The sequence below is a fragment of the Orycteropus afer genome, unplaced genomic scaffold (genome assembly GCF_000298275.1).
Source record: "Orycteropus afer afer isolate SDZICR_OR568_19922 unplaced genomic scaffold, OryAfe1.0 scaffold00006, whole genome shotgun sequence".
NCBI classification, from domain to species: Eukaryota; Metazoa; Chordata; class Mammalia; order Tubulidentata; family Orycteropodidae; genus Orycteropus; species Orycteropus afer.
This window is the reverse complement of record NW_006921593.1, coordinates 11,174,968-11,194,008: the sequence shown is the minus strand read 5'-3', so window position 1 is coordinate 11,194,008 and position 19,041 is coordinate 11,174,968. Positions and strand designations below refer to the sequence as shown.

Genomic DNA, 19,041 nt, shown 5'->3' with positions numbered 1-19,041 from the left:
CCCTTCCAAGTGGATGACAGTGGTAGCCGGGCACCATCTAGTTCTTCTGGTCTCATAGTTGTATAGGTTGCAGATCGGATGATGTACCAGTCACGAGGACTGATTGTTTCCATTAATTTTTGTTTTCTTCTTTCTTCTTTGCTCTTGACGAGGAGAGACCCATCGTTGCATCTAGATGGTAGCTTGCTAGCTTTTAAGATCCCGCCGCTACTCGCCAAAGAAGGAGGTGGAACAATGTTTTGTATATTATGTTATGCCGATTGAGCTTGATGTCCCCTGTGACTATGGTCCCAAGCCCTCTGAGCTTTCTTCTTGTGCACATGCTGTCCTTCTGATCTCCCCTGGTTCATTGTTCTAAGGAGTGTACCTCCCTGGTATAGTTGTTCACCTTGAAGGCCTGTCTGTCATTTGGCTGAAGGTTAAACCACAGGAGTGAGTTCAATTCCAGGCCCAAAGGGTGACTAGAGTCTGTAGTCTCTGTTTTGGTCCACATTTTTCTCCCATGCTGTGGTAGTTCAGTTTGTGTGTCAACTTGGCTGGGCCTGGTTGAATGGCTAGGCAGCTGGATGTAGTATTCCCCATGATTCTTGTCATGGGGGAATATGGTAATCAACTTCATGTGGTCTGCTTCCTGTATATAGGAAGCAGCTTTGGGAATAGTCTCTAGCTTATGGCACACTTGGACCCTGCGTGTAGCCATGTCGTTGTTCAGCAGCCTGCCATGCTCTGCCAGCCTTGGGACTTAACTTGAATTAATGACCTGCTGTGTGGTTTGGTAACGTTGGGACTGTGCCTTGTTACTTGTCAATCTTGGGCTTGGCAGCCTCAGCAGCCGACAGCTGTCTGAATGAAGAAAAGCCTCTAGCTTTGGTGGGCCGAGAACTGGAGGCAGAACTGAAGCCCAAGGCTGAGGGGCTTTCACCCAGCCCCTAGAGCCTGGCACTTTGAACTTGGACTTAAAGCCTCCAAACTATAGGAGAATAAGCTCTCGTTTGCTAAGGCCATCCCATTTGTGGTATATTCTTGTCAGAGTGGCACTAGGTAACCAGAACACACGCAAACTGGGATCTCCAATTTTGATCCTTTCCCAAGTAGGTGGTAGTGGTAACTGGGCACCATCCAGTTCTTCTGGTCTCAAAGTCTTGTAGGCTGAGCTTTGCATGGTCCACTAATCCCTTGGACTGATTGGTTCCATGCGTCTTTGATTTTCTTCATTCTTTGCTCTGGATGAGGAGACACCAATTGTTGAATCTTAAATGGCCGTTCGCAAGCTTTTAAGACTCCAGTTGCTACTCACCAAAGTAAGATGTAGAACAATATTTTTGTGTGCTCTGTTATGCCAGTTGAGCTTGATGTCCCCGCTACCATGTTCCCTAGCCCCCAGGCTCAGTGACTCACTCCTTAAAGTTTTCTGTAAATTTTAGAGATAAGTCCCTTGTCGGAAATGTCATTGCCAATTATTTTTTCCCAGTCTGTAGGTTCTCTTTTTATTCTTTTGGAGAAGTCTTTTGATGCACATAATTTAAATTTTGAAGGTCCTGGTCATCTAGTTTATCTTCTGGTGTTCTTGCACTTTTGGTTATTGCTAATCTTCATGCCATAAATTAGGGCCCCTAAGTTGCTCCGGTTCTCTCTTTATGAACTATATAGTTTTAGGTTTTGCATTTCTGTCTTTGACCCATTGTGGGTTACTTTTGTATAGGGTGTGAGCTGTGGGTTTTGTGTCATTTTTCTGCAAATGGATATCCAGTTTTGCCAGCACCATTTGTCGAAGAGACTCTCTCTTCCCCATTTAATGGATTGTGCCATTCAAACCCACCAACCACTGCGAGGGAGGAAGACTGGGCAATCTACTTCTGTAGAGATACTGATTGGAAACCCAAGGAGGGGTTGCTATGAGTTGAAATTAACTTGATGGCAGTGAGATGCTGGGATCTGATTAGTGATGGAAAATCCTTGCCACATTGTTGTTAGGTACTGTCTGGGTAGCTCCAGCTCATAGCAACCCCGTGTACAACAGAATGAAACAGTGCTCATTCCTGCGTCATCTGAACAGTCTTTGCTGTGCTTGAGCCCATATTCACAGCCACTGTGTCAGTCCCTCTCATAGGTGGTCTTCCCTTTTTTGCTTACCCTCTACTTTACCGAGCATGATTTCCTTCTCCGGGGATTGGTCCCTTCTGACAGCATGACCAAAGTATGTGAGATGAAGTCTGGCCATTCTTGGTTCTAAGGAACATTTTGGGTATCCTTCTTCCAAGACAGATTTGTTCGTTCTTCTGACAGTCCATGATATTTTCAGTATTCTTTGCCAAAACCACAGTTCAAATGATCAGTTCTTCTATACTCCTTATTCCTTTTCCAGATTTCCATGCATACGAGGCATTTGAAAATGCATGGTGCACCTTAGTCTTCAAAGTGACATCTTTGCTTTTAACACTTTCAAAAGAGGTCTTTTGCATTAGATCTGCCCAGTGCGATACGTCATCTGATTTCTTGGCTGCTTCATCTCTGGACATTGATTGTGGATCCAAGTAAAATGAGATCCCTGACAACTTCAGTATTTTCTCCATTGATTGTGATGTTGCTTATTGGTCTAGTTACGAGGATTTTTGTTTTCTTTATGTTAAGGTGTAATCCATACTAAGGCTGTAGTCTCTGATCTTCATCAGTAAGTACTTAAAGTCTTCACTTTCAGCAAGCAAGGTTGTATCATCTTCCTATCACCAGAAAGTTGACTCATTCTCATACATTGCAAAGTTTGCAGCACATGTGACTTCAAAGTGGTACATCCAGAGTAATTGTAAGCATTCTTTATATAAGAAGAGATAACTAAGTAAAAAGCTGGGCAGAAAGGGAAACAGCCATTTCACGGAAGTGGCAATGGCATGTTGATCTGTGGAAAAGACGGTCATCGTCAGTATTCAGTTACATGTATGTCACCTCTTCTTTGGGTACCATTTTATAAGCGTTTGGTTGGCAAGAGTTTTAAAAAGGTCTGTTCATAATGAGTAGGCAAGACTACAGAGTATGAGTTGTTACCTGTTCCTTTTCCCTGTTTAAACTTTTGATTATGGGAAATGTCCGGGGTAGACTTGGCAGAGCCTGTAAGGACCCCCGCGTCCCCTTCACTAGCTTGGGTGCTTGTCAGCTCCTGCCAGCCTCTTGCGTTCTGCCTCCGTCTGCTCTCTTTACCTTCCATACTTCTTTTTCCTCCAACCCCTTATCCTCTTGAAGCAAGTTCCAGACATCGTTGAATACTGATTCATTGTCTCTAAAATAAAGGAGCTCCAGTGGCGCAGTGGTTAAGACATTCGCCTGCTCATATGAGTTGAACATTTACATTAGGTAGATATACTCCTTGGAGAGAACACTCATAGGAGAAAGAAGGGCTGCTTATGCAAAGGGGCAGCTCGGGGCAGGAGTGCATGGAGGGATGGACACAGGAAAGGGGTAACTATTGGGAGGATATATGAGGGGAGATACTATGTTGTGGTAAATTGTGGTCAGTGTCATGAAACAAAGTGTATGTGAATTGCTGTATGGAAAGTGAATTTGTTCTGTAAATTTTCACCCAAATCACAATTAAAAAATCCTATCTCAATAATCACATAAAGACAAAAAAAAAAAAAAAAGACATTCACCTGCTGACAGAAGGTCGCGATTCGAACCCACTAGTTGTTCAGAGGGAGAAAGATGAGGCATTTAGCTTCTGTAAAGCCTTTACAGCCTTGGAAACCCTATGGGACATTAAGCTCTGTTCTGTAGTGTTCCTGTGAGTGAGAATTGACTTGATAGCATGAGTTGGGTTTGGGTTTTGGTTTTAGTCTCTAAAAGATAAGACCTGCTTTTCTCTCCCTTGTATTTATGCTGTTTACCAGGTGTCTGGCCCCAGGTGTTGTCCATAGCCTGCAGTTTGCTGATTAAGGAACCCTGGTGGTACAACATCTAAGCAGGAAGCTGCAAAGGGAAAAGTTGGCGGTTCAAACACACCTAGCAGCACTGACCTGTTTCCGTGAAGACTGAGCCTAGAAAACTCTAAGGAGATGGTGTTTAACATGTTGCACCCTCTCATTATTTCCTGTAAATTTAACATGTTCCACCGTCTCATTATTTCCTGTAAATTGACATTTGGATTAGTGGCCTGGTCAGATTCCGATTTGCTGTTTTGTTATTGTTTGTTTGTGGCTGGACTGTCTCGTGGGTGGTGGCATGTTTTCTCCCAGGAGGTGGTGATGTCGGGTTGGTTTCCTTTCTCATTGTCAGCTGCTGATGATCATTGTCTAGGTCCACTAGGGATTGTGGAATGCTGGCATTCTGATTTCACCATTCCTTCCTCAGTTACCAGCTGCTGTACTTTTTAAAGGAGTTCTGGTGGCATAGTGGTTAAAGCATTCGGTTGCTAACCAAAAGGTTGTTGGTTTGAACCCTTGGGAAAAGATGAGGTAGTCCGCTTCGATAAAGATCACAGACTTGGAAACCATACGGGGCAGTTCTACTCTGTCCTCTAGGGTCACTGTGAGTCAGTATCAACTCAATAGCAGTTGGTTGGGTTTTTTGGTTTTATATTTTTATAAAGAGAAATATCCTCCTATCTGCATTTGATTCCCTTGTGGTTCAGGTCACCAGGGAAAGTCAGGGTAGATCCTTAATTCTCTCTCTTTACCTTTTTTTTAATTCATGAGCTGGTTCACCAGCATTCTCTTGCGGTGACTGTGTCACAGTGTTGTTTCTGTAATGCACTGTGAATGGGAATTGACTCAGTGGCGGTTGACAGCTGATAGCGTTGCGCCTATCTTTATTGGTGCTCAGACCGACCTTTTCTTTGCCACAAGCCACCACCACTGTCAGTGTGTTAGCCGTGGTGGCTAGTGTGTTGCTGTGGTGCTGGCAGCTGTACCACTAGGACCTCTGAGGAGGTTAGCTCCTGAGCCCTTCAGGATTCTCATAGTCTTGGGTTGCGTCTGGTGTGTTCCGGATTCATCTTGGCTATTTGTGCTTTAAACCTGGTGTTAACCATTACCCCCAAGAAGAAGAAGAGTTTCTTTTTAAGTGGGTCTTGGTTTCTGTCAAGGTGAAATGTCCATTTTAGGATCACAGCCTGGGGCAGAATAGTGAGGCTGCTCATTCATTGCTGGTGCTCCGGCTGCTCTGGCAGACAGTGTGGCACTGCCCTGTAACATTGAACTTCGGCATCACTGTGGCCCAGGCAGCTTCCCTCCCGAGTAGATACCCCAGAACAGGCATCCCCTGCAGCCTGCGGGCTGCACCCTGCCCACTGTCTGTTTTCATATGGTCATGAGCTAAGAATAAGTGCTTACATTTTTAAAGAGTTGTGAAAAAAAATTATTGTAATTAGTATTTTATTATTTTGGTTTTGGTCTCTAAAAGATGGTTTATTTTGTGACAGTGTGAAACTTGGGAAGTCATTTTCACGTCCCTAAATGCAGTTCTGTTGAGAAGCAGCATATTCAGTCCTTCCCGTGTTCTCCCCGGCTGTCTTGGCGCTGCACCAGCAGAGTTGACTAGTTAGTTACGACAGAGACAGAATTACCTGCAGGGCCTGAAATATTTACTGTCTGACCCTTTACAGGAAAAGTTTGTCGACCTCTGTCCTAGAAACTCAGCACCAAGAGGAATGTTCAGGAGTAGTTACTGCAGCCAGTGTTTGCGGTCACCATGGCAGTGCACAGCATGAAGGAAGCAGCCCAGACGCTCCCTGACAGGAGACGGGCTCCTGTACTGTGTTCCTACCACGGGGTGTTACACCGAGCTGAGCGGTGCTAGAGGGCAGTATCTTAAAGTGTATTACAAACAGGATACAAGTGCAGAAGACTAGCGTCTGAGCTCATCTTTGTGCTACTCAGACTGCGTGTGTGTGGCTGAGAAATACCTGCGCATGTAGTAAAAAAAGGCGAGGAAATGATAAACACAGCGCTCGGGGTGGTGTTAGTGCTGTGAGACGGGGGAGATGGGCGAGGGAAGGGGGAGATAGGGTGCCAGGGGGCGGGCATGGCGGTGAAAAGAGAGGAAAGACTAATTTAACATCTGCGGGGTGGAGTTTGAAGGGGAGCCCTAGAAGCTTGAGCTGTCTAGATTAACAGTGATAAACTGGTTCAAAGTACACAGGCTATGTTCTTTTTAAGTGTTAGGAATTAACCGTGTTGAGGCAAAGCAAGGCCATTTTTTTCTGAATGCTGGTTCTACTCTGCCCTGTGGGGTCACTTTGAGTCGGAATTGACTCAGTGGCAGAGGGTTTGGTTTACCAAGGCAATTTTGAAAGACAGCTTAATTTGCCTTGGCTACACATATTTATTAATGAGGTGTACAGTGCGTTCCACCCCCCCCCCAGTTCCTTTATTGTTGGATCATTTAGGTTGTTTCAGAATTTTTGTTACCATAAACAACTCTGACAAATATCCGTGAACTTCTGTTTCTGACTAAATATCTGATGGTAGTCTTAGAATGGATTTTTAAAGTAGGATTAATGGGTTAAGTATAAAGAAACCAATTGCCATCAGGTGAATTCTAACGTGTGGAGAGGTGTGTTGTGGGAGTAGCACTGTGCTCCATGGGGTTCCCTTTCCCTGAATGTTGTTGTGGTTGAGAGTACACACAGCAAAGCGTACACCAACTCACCTGTCCCTCAGGTACAGTTCAGTGACGTTGACCACATCTTCCAGTCATGCATCTGTCTCAACCTCCTCCTCTGAGTTATTCCTCCCTCGTTAATTAAGTTACTGCCCCCTAAGATGCCTATCTTATCTTTTAAGTTACTCTTGTCAGTTTGATCCTATATAAACCAAACAAACTCGCTGCCATCGAATCGATTGGGACTCATCGCGACCACATTGTGCTTCTGAGGTGGTAAATCTTTACGGAGGTAGATTGCCCCATCTTCCTTCATGGAGTGGCCAGCCTTCTGGTTAGCAGTCAGATGCCTTCCGCACTGCACCGTCAGAGCGCCTTTAATCCTGTATGTTGTTGTTGTTGTTACGTGCCGTCGAGTCGACCCCCGACTCATAGCGACCCCTCCTTGGGTTTCTGAGGCAGTATCACTACGGAAGTAGGATTGCCCAACCTTCCTTCTGAGGAGTGGCTGGTGGGTTTGAACCGCCAGCCTTCTGGTTAGCAGTCAAGTGCTTTAGCCACTATGCTACCAGAGCTCCTTTAATCCTGTATAGAAGTTCTTAAAAAGCATAATGCTCAAGGCAGACCTTTTTTCACTAATTAAGCTAAGCTATTGTTTGGTTTTAAGAAGACTTCAGGGAATGTTTTTGGTTTAAGGTTTAAAGATTATCTCAGGGCAATAGTTTCAGGGGCTTATCTAGCCTCTGTGGTTCCAGAAAGTATACAGTCCGTGAGAATCTGAAATTCTGTTGGCTGTGCAGATTTTTAGTGAAAACCAGAAGAGCTTTCTTCTAAAACATTTCTTCTTACCTTTGGACTCTTACGATTTTTTCTTTAATCCAGGTCACTCATTAGTTAATTACATATGTGTCCCAAGTTCATTTGGGGTTCCAGCTAGGGATTTATAATGGTTGACTTAATAGCTAGGTAGTACTCTTGACTGGCCGTGAGTCACTACTGAGAAATTATATCCTCCAAATTACCTGTCCATAAAACAAATAATATGTGCCTACCTCCTACTGTTTCTCAAGTTTTCTTATTAAATCAAGTGCTTGATGCACATTTCAATGCTTCAAAACCTATAAAAGGAAAAGTCACATAATGTGCTGTAGAGGTGCCAAATTGTTTTTCAGGGACGCAGACGAAGTATCCTGAACCCCCGATCATCCTTGCTCTCTGTACTCAGCACACTGCTGATGGGGGAACGCTTTCCTGTTGTTGGTGTTTCTCCTGATTGGTTGGCTTTGTGTATGTCTGACGCTGTGGACACAGGATGGTAGAGGAAACCTGCTTTCTTCAGAGTTACCTAACAGTTGCCATCCGGAACCTGCCAGAGGCCCGGTTTCCAGTTGGACCAATGGGGTGTGGGGACTTCAGTTATGGTTCCTCATGGCTGGAGTTTACTTCCCTTCTGTGGTTTACGTGAGATAGTCTTACCTTGCAGCTCCTACCACAGTGGTTTGATTTCTTCGTTTTACGGAAGTTTTTCCTTCTTTGTAGACTTTTTTAAAGCACAGTACTTTGGAATGATGAAAGAAAAATACAATAAGTAAAACTGTTTGTAAAAGTGATAACTGCACACTACTACCTCAGGCTGCCTGATGCTTTTCTGAGGCAGCGTACAGCACCTTTAGTGGGACAGCTGAGCATTGGGTTAGAGAAACTTATTGTATGCGGGGGAAATCTGAGTACATGATGTTGTGACGGAAGTATGCATGTGTTCCAGGTAGGACCTTGCTTGGCATAATTCGTTAGTTTTAACGTGGATGTGACTTTTCATAGCACTGAAGACTTCATAGCAGAAGATAGTGTCTTGAGTCAGATCACTGGACCTGCCTCCTGGCAGCCCTGCCTGGACCAGATTTGCAATAATCAAATGTGTATGGAACCCTAATGAGGGGATTGGTCAGTTTTGTCATCCTACTAGGCTTACCATGAGCCATCCCAGAGATGGCAAGGGGGACCTGAGTATCACCAAGAAGAAAAGACAGGTCCTTTGGACCCCTGAGCCCTGCTTGGAGAACCTCCTCAACCCAGGAGATAGAGCGATTGCAGTAACACCTGCTGAGATGGTGAGAGAAGCAGGGAAGTAGTGGCAGCGGATCAGGAGACCAGCAGGAGAGAGCTTCCGGACCCACGGCACAAGGACACTGAGCATCTCCAGGCAGGAGGCTTGCTGGTGGAGTGGGGTGCCCCGGGCACTTATCGGCAGAGCTAAGAGAGCTTTGTAATGCTTGCCTGAGCAGGGCAGAGGCCAAGAGGTGTGGTGCCAAGAGGCTGAGGCTAGAGAGAAGCATTGCCTACAGTATCTTGACTCCTTCCTGATCCTGAATTGTAGCCTGTTACTTCCCTAATAGGGAGCTCTGGTAGCGTAGTACCTAAGGCATTTGACTGCTAACCAGAAGGCTGGCAGTTCAAACTCAGCAGTCACTCCTTGGAAGGAAGGTTGGGCAATCTACTTCTGTAGTGATACTGCCTTGGAAACCCAAGGAGGGGTCGACTATGAGTCGGGTCTGACTCGACGGCACACAACAACAACAACAACAACTTCCGTAATAAACCTCATCATCATGAGTTTTATCTGTGAGTTCCATGTGGCCTTTGCAATGGATTATCAAAGGCAGCAGAGAAGCAGAGTGCCGTGGGAGGGATGGCTGGTGTCAGAATTGGGAAGGAGGTTGGAGAGAGGAGGCACGTCTGACCTCCACCTCACCGGGCTCAGCTTTGAGTTGTTGATGCTGATCCTGATCCATCTCTTCCCTTGTGACGTTGAAGGGCGTCAGTGGCTGCTGTCACGCCGGCTTTACCATGTCTTAGTGAAGTCCTGGTAACTGAGAACTGCCATTCTGTCCTACCAAAGAAAAAGTTCAGAATTGCCTAGTAGTAGAAGAAGGTGTTTTCTGGGTGGCCAAGTCCTTCCTAAGAGTCCTTCCAGAAACTAAAATATAAAGATCTTTATGCTCTGAACAGGGGTTGGCAAACCTTTTCTGTAAAGTACCAGAGAGTAGAATATTTTAGGCTTTGTGGCCCACATGCTTTATCCATTGGATAGTCTTCTCTGTGTGAGCATGTGTTTTTATTTATTTATTATTGTTAGTTTTTAGAACAGCCCTTTAAACATATAAACTCATTCTTACCCATCTCCCACTTCCCATCCTCCAGTACAGAATCAGGCCACGGGCTGTGGTTGCAGCTGCTAACCAGCTCTGGTAGAAAATCTCCTTATTGTGACCAGGGCTCCTTGGAGAAATGGCCAGTTCCCAGTTCTAGAATTGGAGCAGAGAAGATATCAGAAGAGCCCAGAGCCTGTTATAATGCCAGAAAATCGGAGAAAAGGGAAAAGGATGAAGCATGTCAGGGTCCACTGGGCAACTTGAAAGAGCCCCCAGTGGCCAAAGCTGGGGCATTTTGAGCCATGTAGTAAGTGATGGCAGCATTGGAGACCTGGTGGCACGGTGGTTAGACATGGGGCCTCTAACCAAAAGGTCGGAGATTAGAACCCGCCAGCAATCCTGTGGGATAAAAGATCTGGCTATCTGCTCTCATAAAGATTACCTTTGGAAGAAAAAAATCCCATTGCCATGGAGTTGGTTCTGAGTCGTCATGACCTATAGGACAGAGTGGAACTGCCCCTTAGAGTTTCCAGGGCTGTTGTCAGAAGCAGACTGCCACATCTTTCTCCTGTGGAGCAGCTGGTAGGTTTGAACCATGGACCTTTTGGTTAGCAGCCAGGTGCTTAACCCCTGCACTCCCTGTACCCCTTCCATAAAGATTGTAGCGTAAGAAACCCTATGGGGCAGTTCTGTCATAGAGGGTCACTGTCAGTCAAAATCAACTCAACGACAGCAATTAGAGAATGACTCACATAATAAAATAAGTGTCTGTGAGTCCGTACTGATAGAAGCTCACTGCTGTCAAGTCGGATCCGACTCATGGGATTGGGTTTCCGAGGCAGTATCATTATGGAAGTGGATCACCCATCTTCCTTCTGAGTAGTGGCTGGTGGGTTTGAACTTCTGGTTAGCAGTCAAATGCCTTAGGCACTATGCCTCCAGAGCTCCTAATGTGGATAGTCCCTGACTTTCGAGTTATGATGAACTGCACTTAGCATTGTCTGTGGTGGTGGGTTTTTTGTTTTTCTTTTTTTCAGTACACCTTATCATTAGTAAGGGGAGCTCTGGTGGTGTAGTGCGTAAGGCATTTAACTGCTAACCAGAAGGCTGGCGGTTCAAACCCACCAGCCCCTCCCAGAAGGAAGGTTGGGCAATCTATGTCCATAGTGATACCGCCTTGGAAACCCAAGAAGGGGTCGCTATGAGTTGGATCCAACTCGATGGCAGTGCGTTGCATTTATCATTAGTAATATGTACTGCATACAGCATCGCAGCATCTAATTTGCTGATATTGTCATCTTCAGATGTAATGTTTCCAACCCCAAAACCAAAGATTTATAGTGATACTGATAATAAAATGGAATAGTAAAGAAAACTATAAAAAAGAAGAAGAAGAGGTACTTGACTTACATCAGAACCAATTTACAACGAGTCATGGTCAGGATGGAACCCCATCCAGAGTCAGGCTCCCTGTGCCCTTCAAAAGCGTCAGAGTTATGGGAGCAGGAGAGGCTGAGAGACTGCCGCAGAGGGAAGGGTCTGAATAGACGTGATGATGACGCAGCGTTGGTAGCCTGAGTTGCATCATAGAGCAGAAAAAGGACATGCGTGGAAAAACTGGTGACAGTCGAGTGAAGTCTGATGTTTGGTTCATAGTATCGCACCGGGTTAGTCTCGGTTTTGGTGAGTGTGTCCTGGCGGTGTTGATGTGACGTGGTGCAGACTGACTAAGGGTCTGTGGGATTCCCCCCTCTTCCACCTGGCGGTTCCTCTCTCGTCTAAGACGATTTCACAATAAACAGTTACAACCAACCAGCGCTGTACCCAGCACTGATCACCTGCACTGTCTTGAGCATTTGAGCTAATTATTGAACTGTTGGACCCATTTATACCTGGGGGAAGAGTGTTGGTTCACGAATTACAGTTGATTTTGGAACGTCTGTCCGTGTTTTCAGTACTTTCTCTTTCTCTTTCCAGGGGAGGTGCCTGCTGCAGGAGTTTCCATATCTTTCGTGATCCTATCTGTGTGCAGTTTAATGCTGTTGATCGTGTTAATTGCAAACTGCATATCCTGCTGTAAGGAACCAGAAATAGACTTTAAGGTGAGCACAGGTGGCAGACACTAAAATCGTCTTTTGATACTTTAATCAGCAGCCTGGGGTACCCATCCCAGTCCCGTAGGAGCAGAGGTCGGCATACTTTTTCTGGATGGCCAGGTAGTAAAGATTTTCAGCTGTAGTAAATAGTAAATGCTGTGGGCCCTACCCAGAGACACAGACCTGCACCACTGCCGCTCAGCTCTCAGCTCTGCCATTGTAGCTCTACAGCAGCCATAGACGATATGGAATCACACAGTCGTGGCTGTGTGCCAGTAGAGCTTTGTTTACCAAAATAAGCAGGATGGCTGTTTGCCACAGGCTGCAGTTTGCCGGCCCCTGCCTTGGTGGCCAGTGACAGTCACCACTGGCCTGTGACGGACTTTGTTTTGGTAAGTGAGCAGTCAGGCATGGTGACAGGCTCCCCGGTGGAGGCCTGGAGGAAGAGCAGACTGGTTTTGATGGTTTATGGGCCTGGAGGTTGTGGGTCACGGGGATCCCTCAGATGCCTGTATGGGATGAGGAGAAGAGAGCTTCTTCAGTTTTCCCCAAAGGGCAAGTGGAGTGGTGGCACAGGGGAGGTAGAGTCTGCAGGGGCTGCAGTAGCAGCTGATGGGGGATCTGCCAGGGAACCAGCCGGGAAACCCTGCTCCTGAGCTGGCTGCTGCCCGCCTGGCATATACTGGGGCTCCATGAAGAGTTTTTAAAAAGAAACACATGGGGGAAAATGTACATATTCCTATATATAAATATATGTATAAATACACATACAAAACCAAATCAGACTCACTGCCGTCGAGTCAGATATGACTCATCGCGACCCCTCCTTGGGTTTCCAAGGCGATACCGTTACGGAAGTAGATTGGCCAATCTTTCGAGGAGTGGCTGGTGGGTTACATACACATACACAAGCCAAACCAAAGAGAATGTGCACCCATATAGAGAATAAGGCCCTTTGTGTTCCTTACTGGACTGAGGGGTGTCAGGGGTCCTGAGGGCCGCTGATTCCGACTGGGGAAAGCATTTTGTAAATGTTTGTCCATGTGCATTTTACACATGTGGAAGACAGCTGCCTTCTAGTTAGACTGTCTTTCTCCTGCACAGGTGGGCCTCACTCTTGAGCCTCAGGCCTGTTGGGCTCTGTATTTCAGTTTTGTGTCTGGCGGCAGCTCCAAGGAGGTGGTGTGGGCCGTCCTCGTTGCTCTCTGCCAGCGATATACTCAGAAGGCTGAGCACTGAGGGGAGCTGTAGGGGGGGAGTCATCCTAAGTGTGGTGGGCTTGGTGTCAACGCTAGGTCCTAGGATCTCAGCAGTCTTTGTGTGGAAACCTGATGTTGCCCTCTGTGGGAGCACACTTGTGGGCACGTGCTTTCAAGAAAAGACTGTCTAGGTCCCGTGAGCACCCATGGAGCTCTGTTGGCACAGTGCTTAAAACACTCAGCCCTAACCCAAAGGTTGGGAGTTTGAACCCACCAGCCACTCCACAGGAGAAAGATGAGGCAGTCTTCTTCCATAGAGATTTTTGAAAACCCTGTGGGGCAGTTCTTCTCAGCCCTATAGGGTCACTCTGAGTCGGACTCAACTCAGTGGTAGTGGGGTATTGGGGTTTGATTGTCAGTCTTGCTGAGGGACTTTGCATCAGAAGCCTGGCTGTCTGGGGACATGGACCTGTGTTGCTGATCTGTGAATCCAGTCTCTGTCTCTCACGTTGCCTTAGATGGTTCTACCCTCATTTAATCTCAGCACTGAGTCAGGGAGTTGATGATAGTGCAGATTGAAGGTGAGGTCCTGAACCTGTATTGTTACCAAGCTTCCCCTGGTGATTCTGAGGCAGGTGGCCCAGGAGCCACCCTGGTCGTCTCCAGCACTTCAGCTGTGTCACCCGAGTGAAAGGATGACCCCTGGAATCTGTTGGTTTCCTTTAGACTGAGAACTGCGTCATTTTTGAGCCAAATGGTCCCCGGAAGTCATCTCCTGAACGAATGACCAATGGCCTTGATAATCATCTGTGTCTTGCCATTATTTAGTCAGGAAGACATGGCACTAGCTTACCGTGGACATCAGGTGCACCCAGCTCCCTGGACTGCGGGTGGGAAGCAGCAGGAGAGCCTTCCTCTGAACAGTCACTGAGAGGCTGCCTCAGCCCTGGTGTCTGCCCTTGGCTCTGAGGTTGACATCTTAAGAAAAACCAGACATTTTTAGTTGATGATGCTGAGTGCTGCAGTTTTATACTGATCTTCACGGCCCAGGTCCTGATAATTTTTTTACCTACCCCTTGTTACCCTTTCCAGAGAATACTTGTTGAAAAGTGTCTTTTCACTATCCTTAATTTGATAGAAATCACATTGCAACTAGAAATGCATATGGAATTAAAACTAAAATGTTGTTCTGGTTGTTGTTATGTGCCGTCAAGTTGTACCTGACTCATAGCGACCCCTCCTTGGGTTTCTGAGGCAGTATCACTATGGAAGTAGATTGCCCATCTTCCTTCCAAGGAGTGGCTGGTGGGTTTGAACCGCCAGCCTTCTGGTCAGCAGTCAAGTGCCTTAGGCACTATGCTACCAGAGCTAAAAAACTAAAATAAATGTATTTTATTTCAGTATGCAAAGAGATTTGTAAAAGTGAATAGGAAAAAAACAGATGACTTAAACTCTGGTCATTCGTAAGTGAATTTTTGAGGCTAGAGGAGTATTTCCATTTTGTTAAGTCACATAGTCACTTAAAAAATTTTTGTATTTAACTTCAGGCTGTCAGTTTAAAAGTTACGTGAAACATGTATAATTTATTTCCAAATCTTCCTTATTCTGCTCTTGGGCTGGAGAACACAATTACATAGCTTAACAGTTGAGGTAGGTTTGAACTGGAAAAAAGAGAATTGATGGCAGTATGCTCTGATGAGTGGGTGAGTGTCCACATCGTCACTGTTGGCCGGTGTTGTGTGTGTGTGTGAATGAGTGCGTGAGTGTCTGCATTCATCATGATTGGCCAGTGTTGTGTGTGTGTGCGAATGAGCGAGTGAGTGTCCATATTGTCACCATTGGCCGGTGTTATGTGTGTGTGCGTGAATGAGTGCATGACTGTCTGCATTCATCATCATTGGCCAGTGTTGTGTGTGCGTGCGAATGAGCGAGTGAGCGTCCGCGTCATCACGGTCAGCCGGCGTGTGTGCGCACGAATGAGCGAGTGAGCGTCCGCGTCGTCACGGTCGGCCGGCGTGTGTGTGCACGAATGAGAGAGTGAGTGACTGCATGCTTTCTCTCAAGCTGGCTTCTCTCAGAGGTGGTGCTCTTGCTTTATTTCAGGAGTTTGAAGATAACTTTGATGATGAGATTGACTTTACGCCACCAGCAGAAGACACGCCTTCCGTTCAGTCCCCAGCAGAAGTCTTCACCCTCTCCGTGCCCAGTGTCTCACTACCAGCTCCATCGCAGTTCCAGCCCTCTGTAGGTAAGGCCTAGCCATCCCACTGGTGTAGTTTCACACAGTCGTTTCCGAGATCTGAGGATGGGAGCTTGCTGCTAATCAATCATGAGCTGTTGAAATGCCTGTCCCCTCCTCTGCTTGTTTATTTCTCTCCCCTCTGCTTCTTGGCCAAGTTGCATTCTAGTGGCCAGGCCCATTGTACTCCTGCAGGAGTTGGGTCTCATCCTTTCTGGGCGCTGGGTCTGGTTCAGGAATAAACCTCCTTGATGGTTCCAGCTGAACACTGTTTGGCCAGTACTGAATGGAAACATTAAATGTCTGTCAATATGTAACTTGTGAAATAATGGTAAGTCCATACAGTGGAATGTTATGTAGTCCTGCAAAAGGATGAAGGTGATCTGTATTTGACTAAGACAGAGATTTGAGATGTTAAGTGATGAGGTTGGGCCATATATTAACAAGCAAATCTGGAAGGAATGCTACCAGTTTTTATTTTTCTTCTTCCTCTTTTTAAAATATATTTCATTTTTAAATAAATTTTGTATTCACATGGTTCAAAACCAGAGTATGAAAAATGACAAATCTTCCTCTGATCCTTGACTCTGACCTCAGTTCCCACACCACCCTTCCTGGGTAGCCGTGTCTTCTTGGTTTCTCATACATGGTTCCAGAGGTTCTGGATGCACATACCCCTCCCACCACTGTTTTTCTTGCAGAAGTGTCAGGGTAAGGACACTTCTGCGTCTTCTTTCCTTCACCAGTGTACCATAGTGATCTTGTCATGCCAATAAAGATAGCTTATGTATCCTGGTTTATTTCATGACACCTAATTGTATGGACTCATCACAACTAATTTAACCAGTCTCCCATTGATATGTGTTTGGGTTGTTTCCAATATTATGCTACTAAAAATAAAGCTTGCACTGTTTAGCTAAATAGCAGGTTGTTTCACAGAATAAAGAAATCACCTGTGAGTACTATGCTCCTTTAAAATATCATGTGTGTGAGACCAAATGGTCACAAATTACTTTAAAACAAAGATGAGCATGTGAGGGGGCAGGGAAACTAGATTAACAGAAATGGAACCACCTGAGTGGAAGTAATGAGAATGTCCACACATTGGGAAGAAGGGAACAGTGTCCTTGAGCAACCTGTGGAGAAATCGTTGAATGAGGACCTAAACTGCTATGTAAACCTTCACCAAAAACACAGTAAAATACAATTAAAAATAAAGCTCATTGGTTTGCACCTGTGCTAGTATATGTGTAGAGAAAATCTTTGAAAGTGGTTCCTTTATAATTTTGGTGGGTACTGCCAGTCTGCCTGCCCCAGGAGTTGTACGGGTTTATACTCCTGCAGCTAGAGTGTCACCTGGTGTCAGGTGGGACATTGTTGTTGCCACTGAAGCTAAGTTGGTGTCGATTCAAAGTAGACTGTTACACGTTGGAGATGCTAACCCTACTCACTGGGGTACCCACTGAGAGAACAACTAAATACACAGAAATGAGGGTGATGAGGGAACTCAGAAGAGTCAGAACCCAAGACAGGGTCTGTCATGAACAGAGTCTAATTTTAATACAGTCAGGCTGAACATTCTCTCTCAGAGTGTTTTTTTAAGAGCTTTTAGAGCTTTTTGAGCAAAGAAATCCTCCCCTATTTTGTGTTCAAAATGATTCTTACAAGTGTTTTGTTGTTGGTGTTATTTCCCTGAAGTTTTAAAGTTTTGCTCTGACATTGAAATCCGTAACCCATCATGAGCTGAGTTTTCAGTGTGGTGTTAGGAGGGAGTCCAGTTTAAATGTTCATTGTGGGGGGCTGTTTTCTAGCTCCGTTTATTGATTAGCCCTTCCTATCCTCTCTGCTTCTTAATTCCGTATCGGGGGCTGGGGGGGGGTATTTCTCACCTAAGCTGTCTATTCTGTTTCATTAGTCGATTAGTCTGGTCCTTGTCCCACTGTCACACTGTCTTAGTTACAGTAGCTTCTGAGGTCCCTGGATGACTCACACAATTCACACTCAATTACTAACCTAAAGGTTAGTGGTTCAACCCCTCCCCAAGTGGCACCCCAGAAGAAAGGCCTGGCAGTCAGCTTTGGAAAAGATTAAACCCTATGGAGCAGTTCTACCCTATAATCCATGGGGTCACCAGGAGTGGGAATTGGCTGGACGGTAACATGAGCTTGTAGTAAGTCTACAGCTGACAGCTAACAGCAGTAATCTTGTAGGATGAGACTCCTCCTCTTGTGTTTTTAGAAATGTCTTGGCTATTCCAGGTCCTTTTCTCCTAGTTTTCCTCCCTTTACTTGACTGTATAAACTTCAGAATCTTGTCCATAAAAAAACCGTTGGGATTTTTATTGGCGTTGCATTGGATGTAATTTACAGAGAATTGGGATCTTCACAGTCCTAAGTCTTCCTGTGCTTTCACTGTGATCTCTTTCCATAGCCCCTCTGGGGGAAGCAGTTTTGGGAAAGATCGTCCCCTGACTGTTAATACAAGCCCTGAGGATCTGAAGAGGAGGATGACTGCTCAAAGCTCATTAGCTCTCCTGGCGACAGTGGTGGTTCGGTGGTAGAATCTTTGCCTTCCATGCGGGAGACCCAGCTTCAGTTCCTGACCAGTCAGCGTGCCTCAGGCACAGCCCCACCACCTGTCCACCTGTCAGTGGACGCCTCCGTGTTACTGTGATGTTGAGCACGTTCTGGCAGAGCTGCTAGACTAGGATAGATTAGGAGGAAAGACCTGGCAGTCTACTTCCCGAAAAGTCATCCGGTGAAAGCCCTGTGATCATCAGTGGGAACTGTGCACCATGAGTGGGATGGGGGACTGACTTGAAGGCAGCGAAGAGTAACAACAAAGCTGTTTTAAAAAGTTAAAGGAACATACCTTCGGAAGGTTAATCCTCTGTCCAGGTCAGCTGTGGAGAGATCAGAAAAGTAAAGACTGAGTAAAGACTATTCCAACCAAACCAGACCCACTGCTGGCGAGTCAATTCTGACTCACGGCGCCTCTGTGGGACAGAGTAGGGACAGTAGAACTGCCCCATAGAGTTTTACGGCTGTAAATCTTTACGGAAGCTGAGTGCCTCATCTTTCTCCCATGGAGTGGCTGGTAGCTTAACAGCTGCATGCTCTAACCACAGTCCCACCAGAACTCCTCTGAAGGCCACTCCAGTGGTGACTAGTGGTTCCTGTAGAGTAGGTAAGAATCGACTGGGTGGTAGTGGGTTTGGTTTGTATAATAGTTAACCAGGAGCAGGATGTTCATTCAAACACTGTTGGTTTTAAAACTTGAAGCAGTTTTGACATTGAGTTTTATGTATTCTATGTTTATCAGCACAGGCTTTAAACTTAGTGTATTTTATAGGTTACATATTTTAATATTCTGATTTGGTAGAATTTACATTTATTTTTTCATGTTCTTTCTACAGAAGGCTTGAAGTCTCAAGTTGCACGCCACAGTCTAAACTATATACAGGAGATTGGAAATGGCTGGTTTGGAAAGGTAAAAGGTTTTTCTCTTACACTTTTTCTCCTGGTTACACTGTTTAGAATTTAAAGCTGATTAAGAATTGCATCGTGTGACATTAACAGATTCTTCCTGGGCACTGTAGTCCTTGTGGAGTGTCCCCACTGCTCCATGAAGTTACATGGGGACAGGAACGTAAGCATTCCTGGGGGTGTCACTTTTTCCAAGCAAGTCTTTTTTTTTTTTCCTTTAATGTATCAATTTCTAATTGTTGCCATAATAACAGAAGGGAAAAGAGGCCTGGAATTCTT

At 45.6% G+C, this 19,041-nt stretch overlaps 1 protein-coding gene across 1 annotated transcript in view; it reads left to right on the top strand.

Annotated features, from left to right (window-relative positions):
• The window catches only part of LMTK2 (lemur tyrosine kinase 2), a 113,096-nt gene that overhangs the window by 25,159 nt on the left and 68,896 nt on the right, over positions 1–19,041 (top strand). The window contains exons 2-4 of the mRNA XM_007940963.2: positions 11,726–11,845; positions 15,142–15,286; positions 18,693–18,766. Coding sequence (XP_007939154.1) covers positions 11,726–11,845; positions 15,142–15,286; positions 18,693–18,766 — 339 coding nt within the window. The remainder of the gene's footprint in view (positions 1–11,725; positions 11,846–15,141; positions 15,287–18,692; positions 18,767–19,041) is intronic.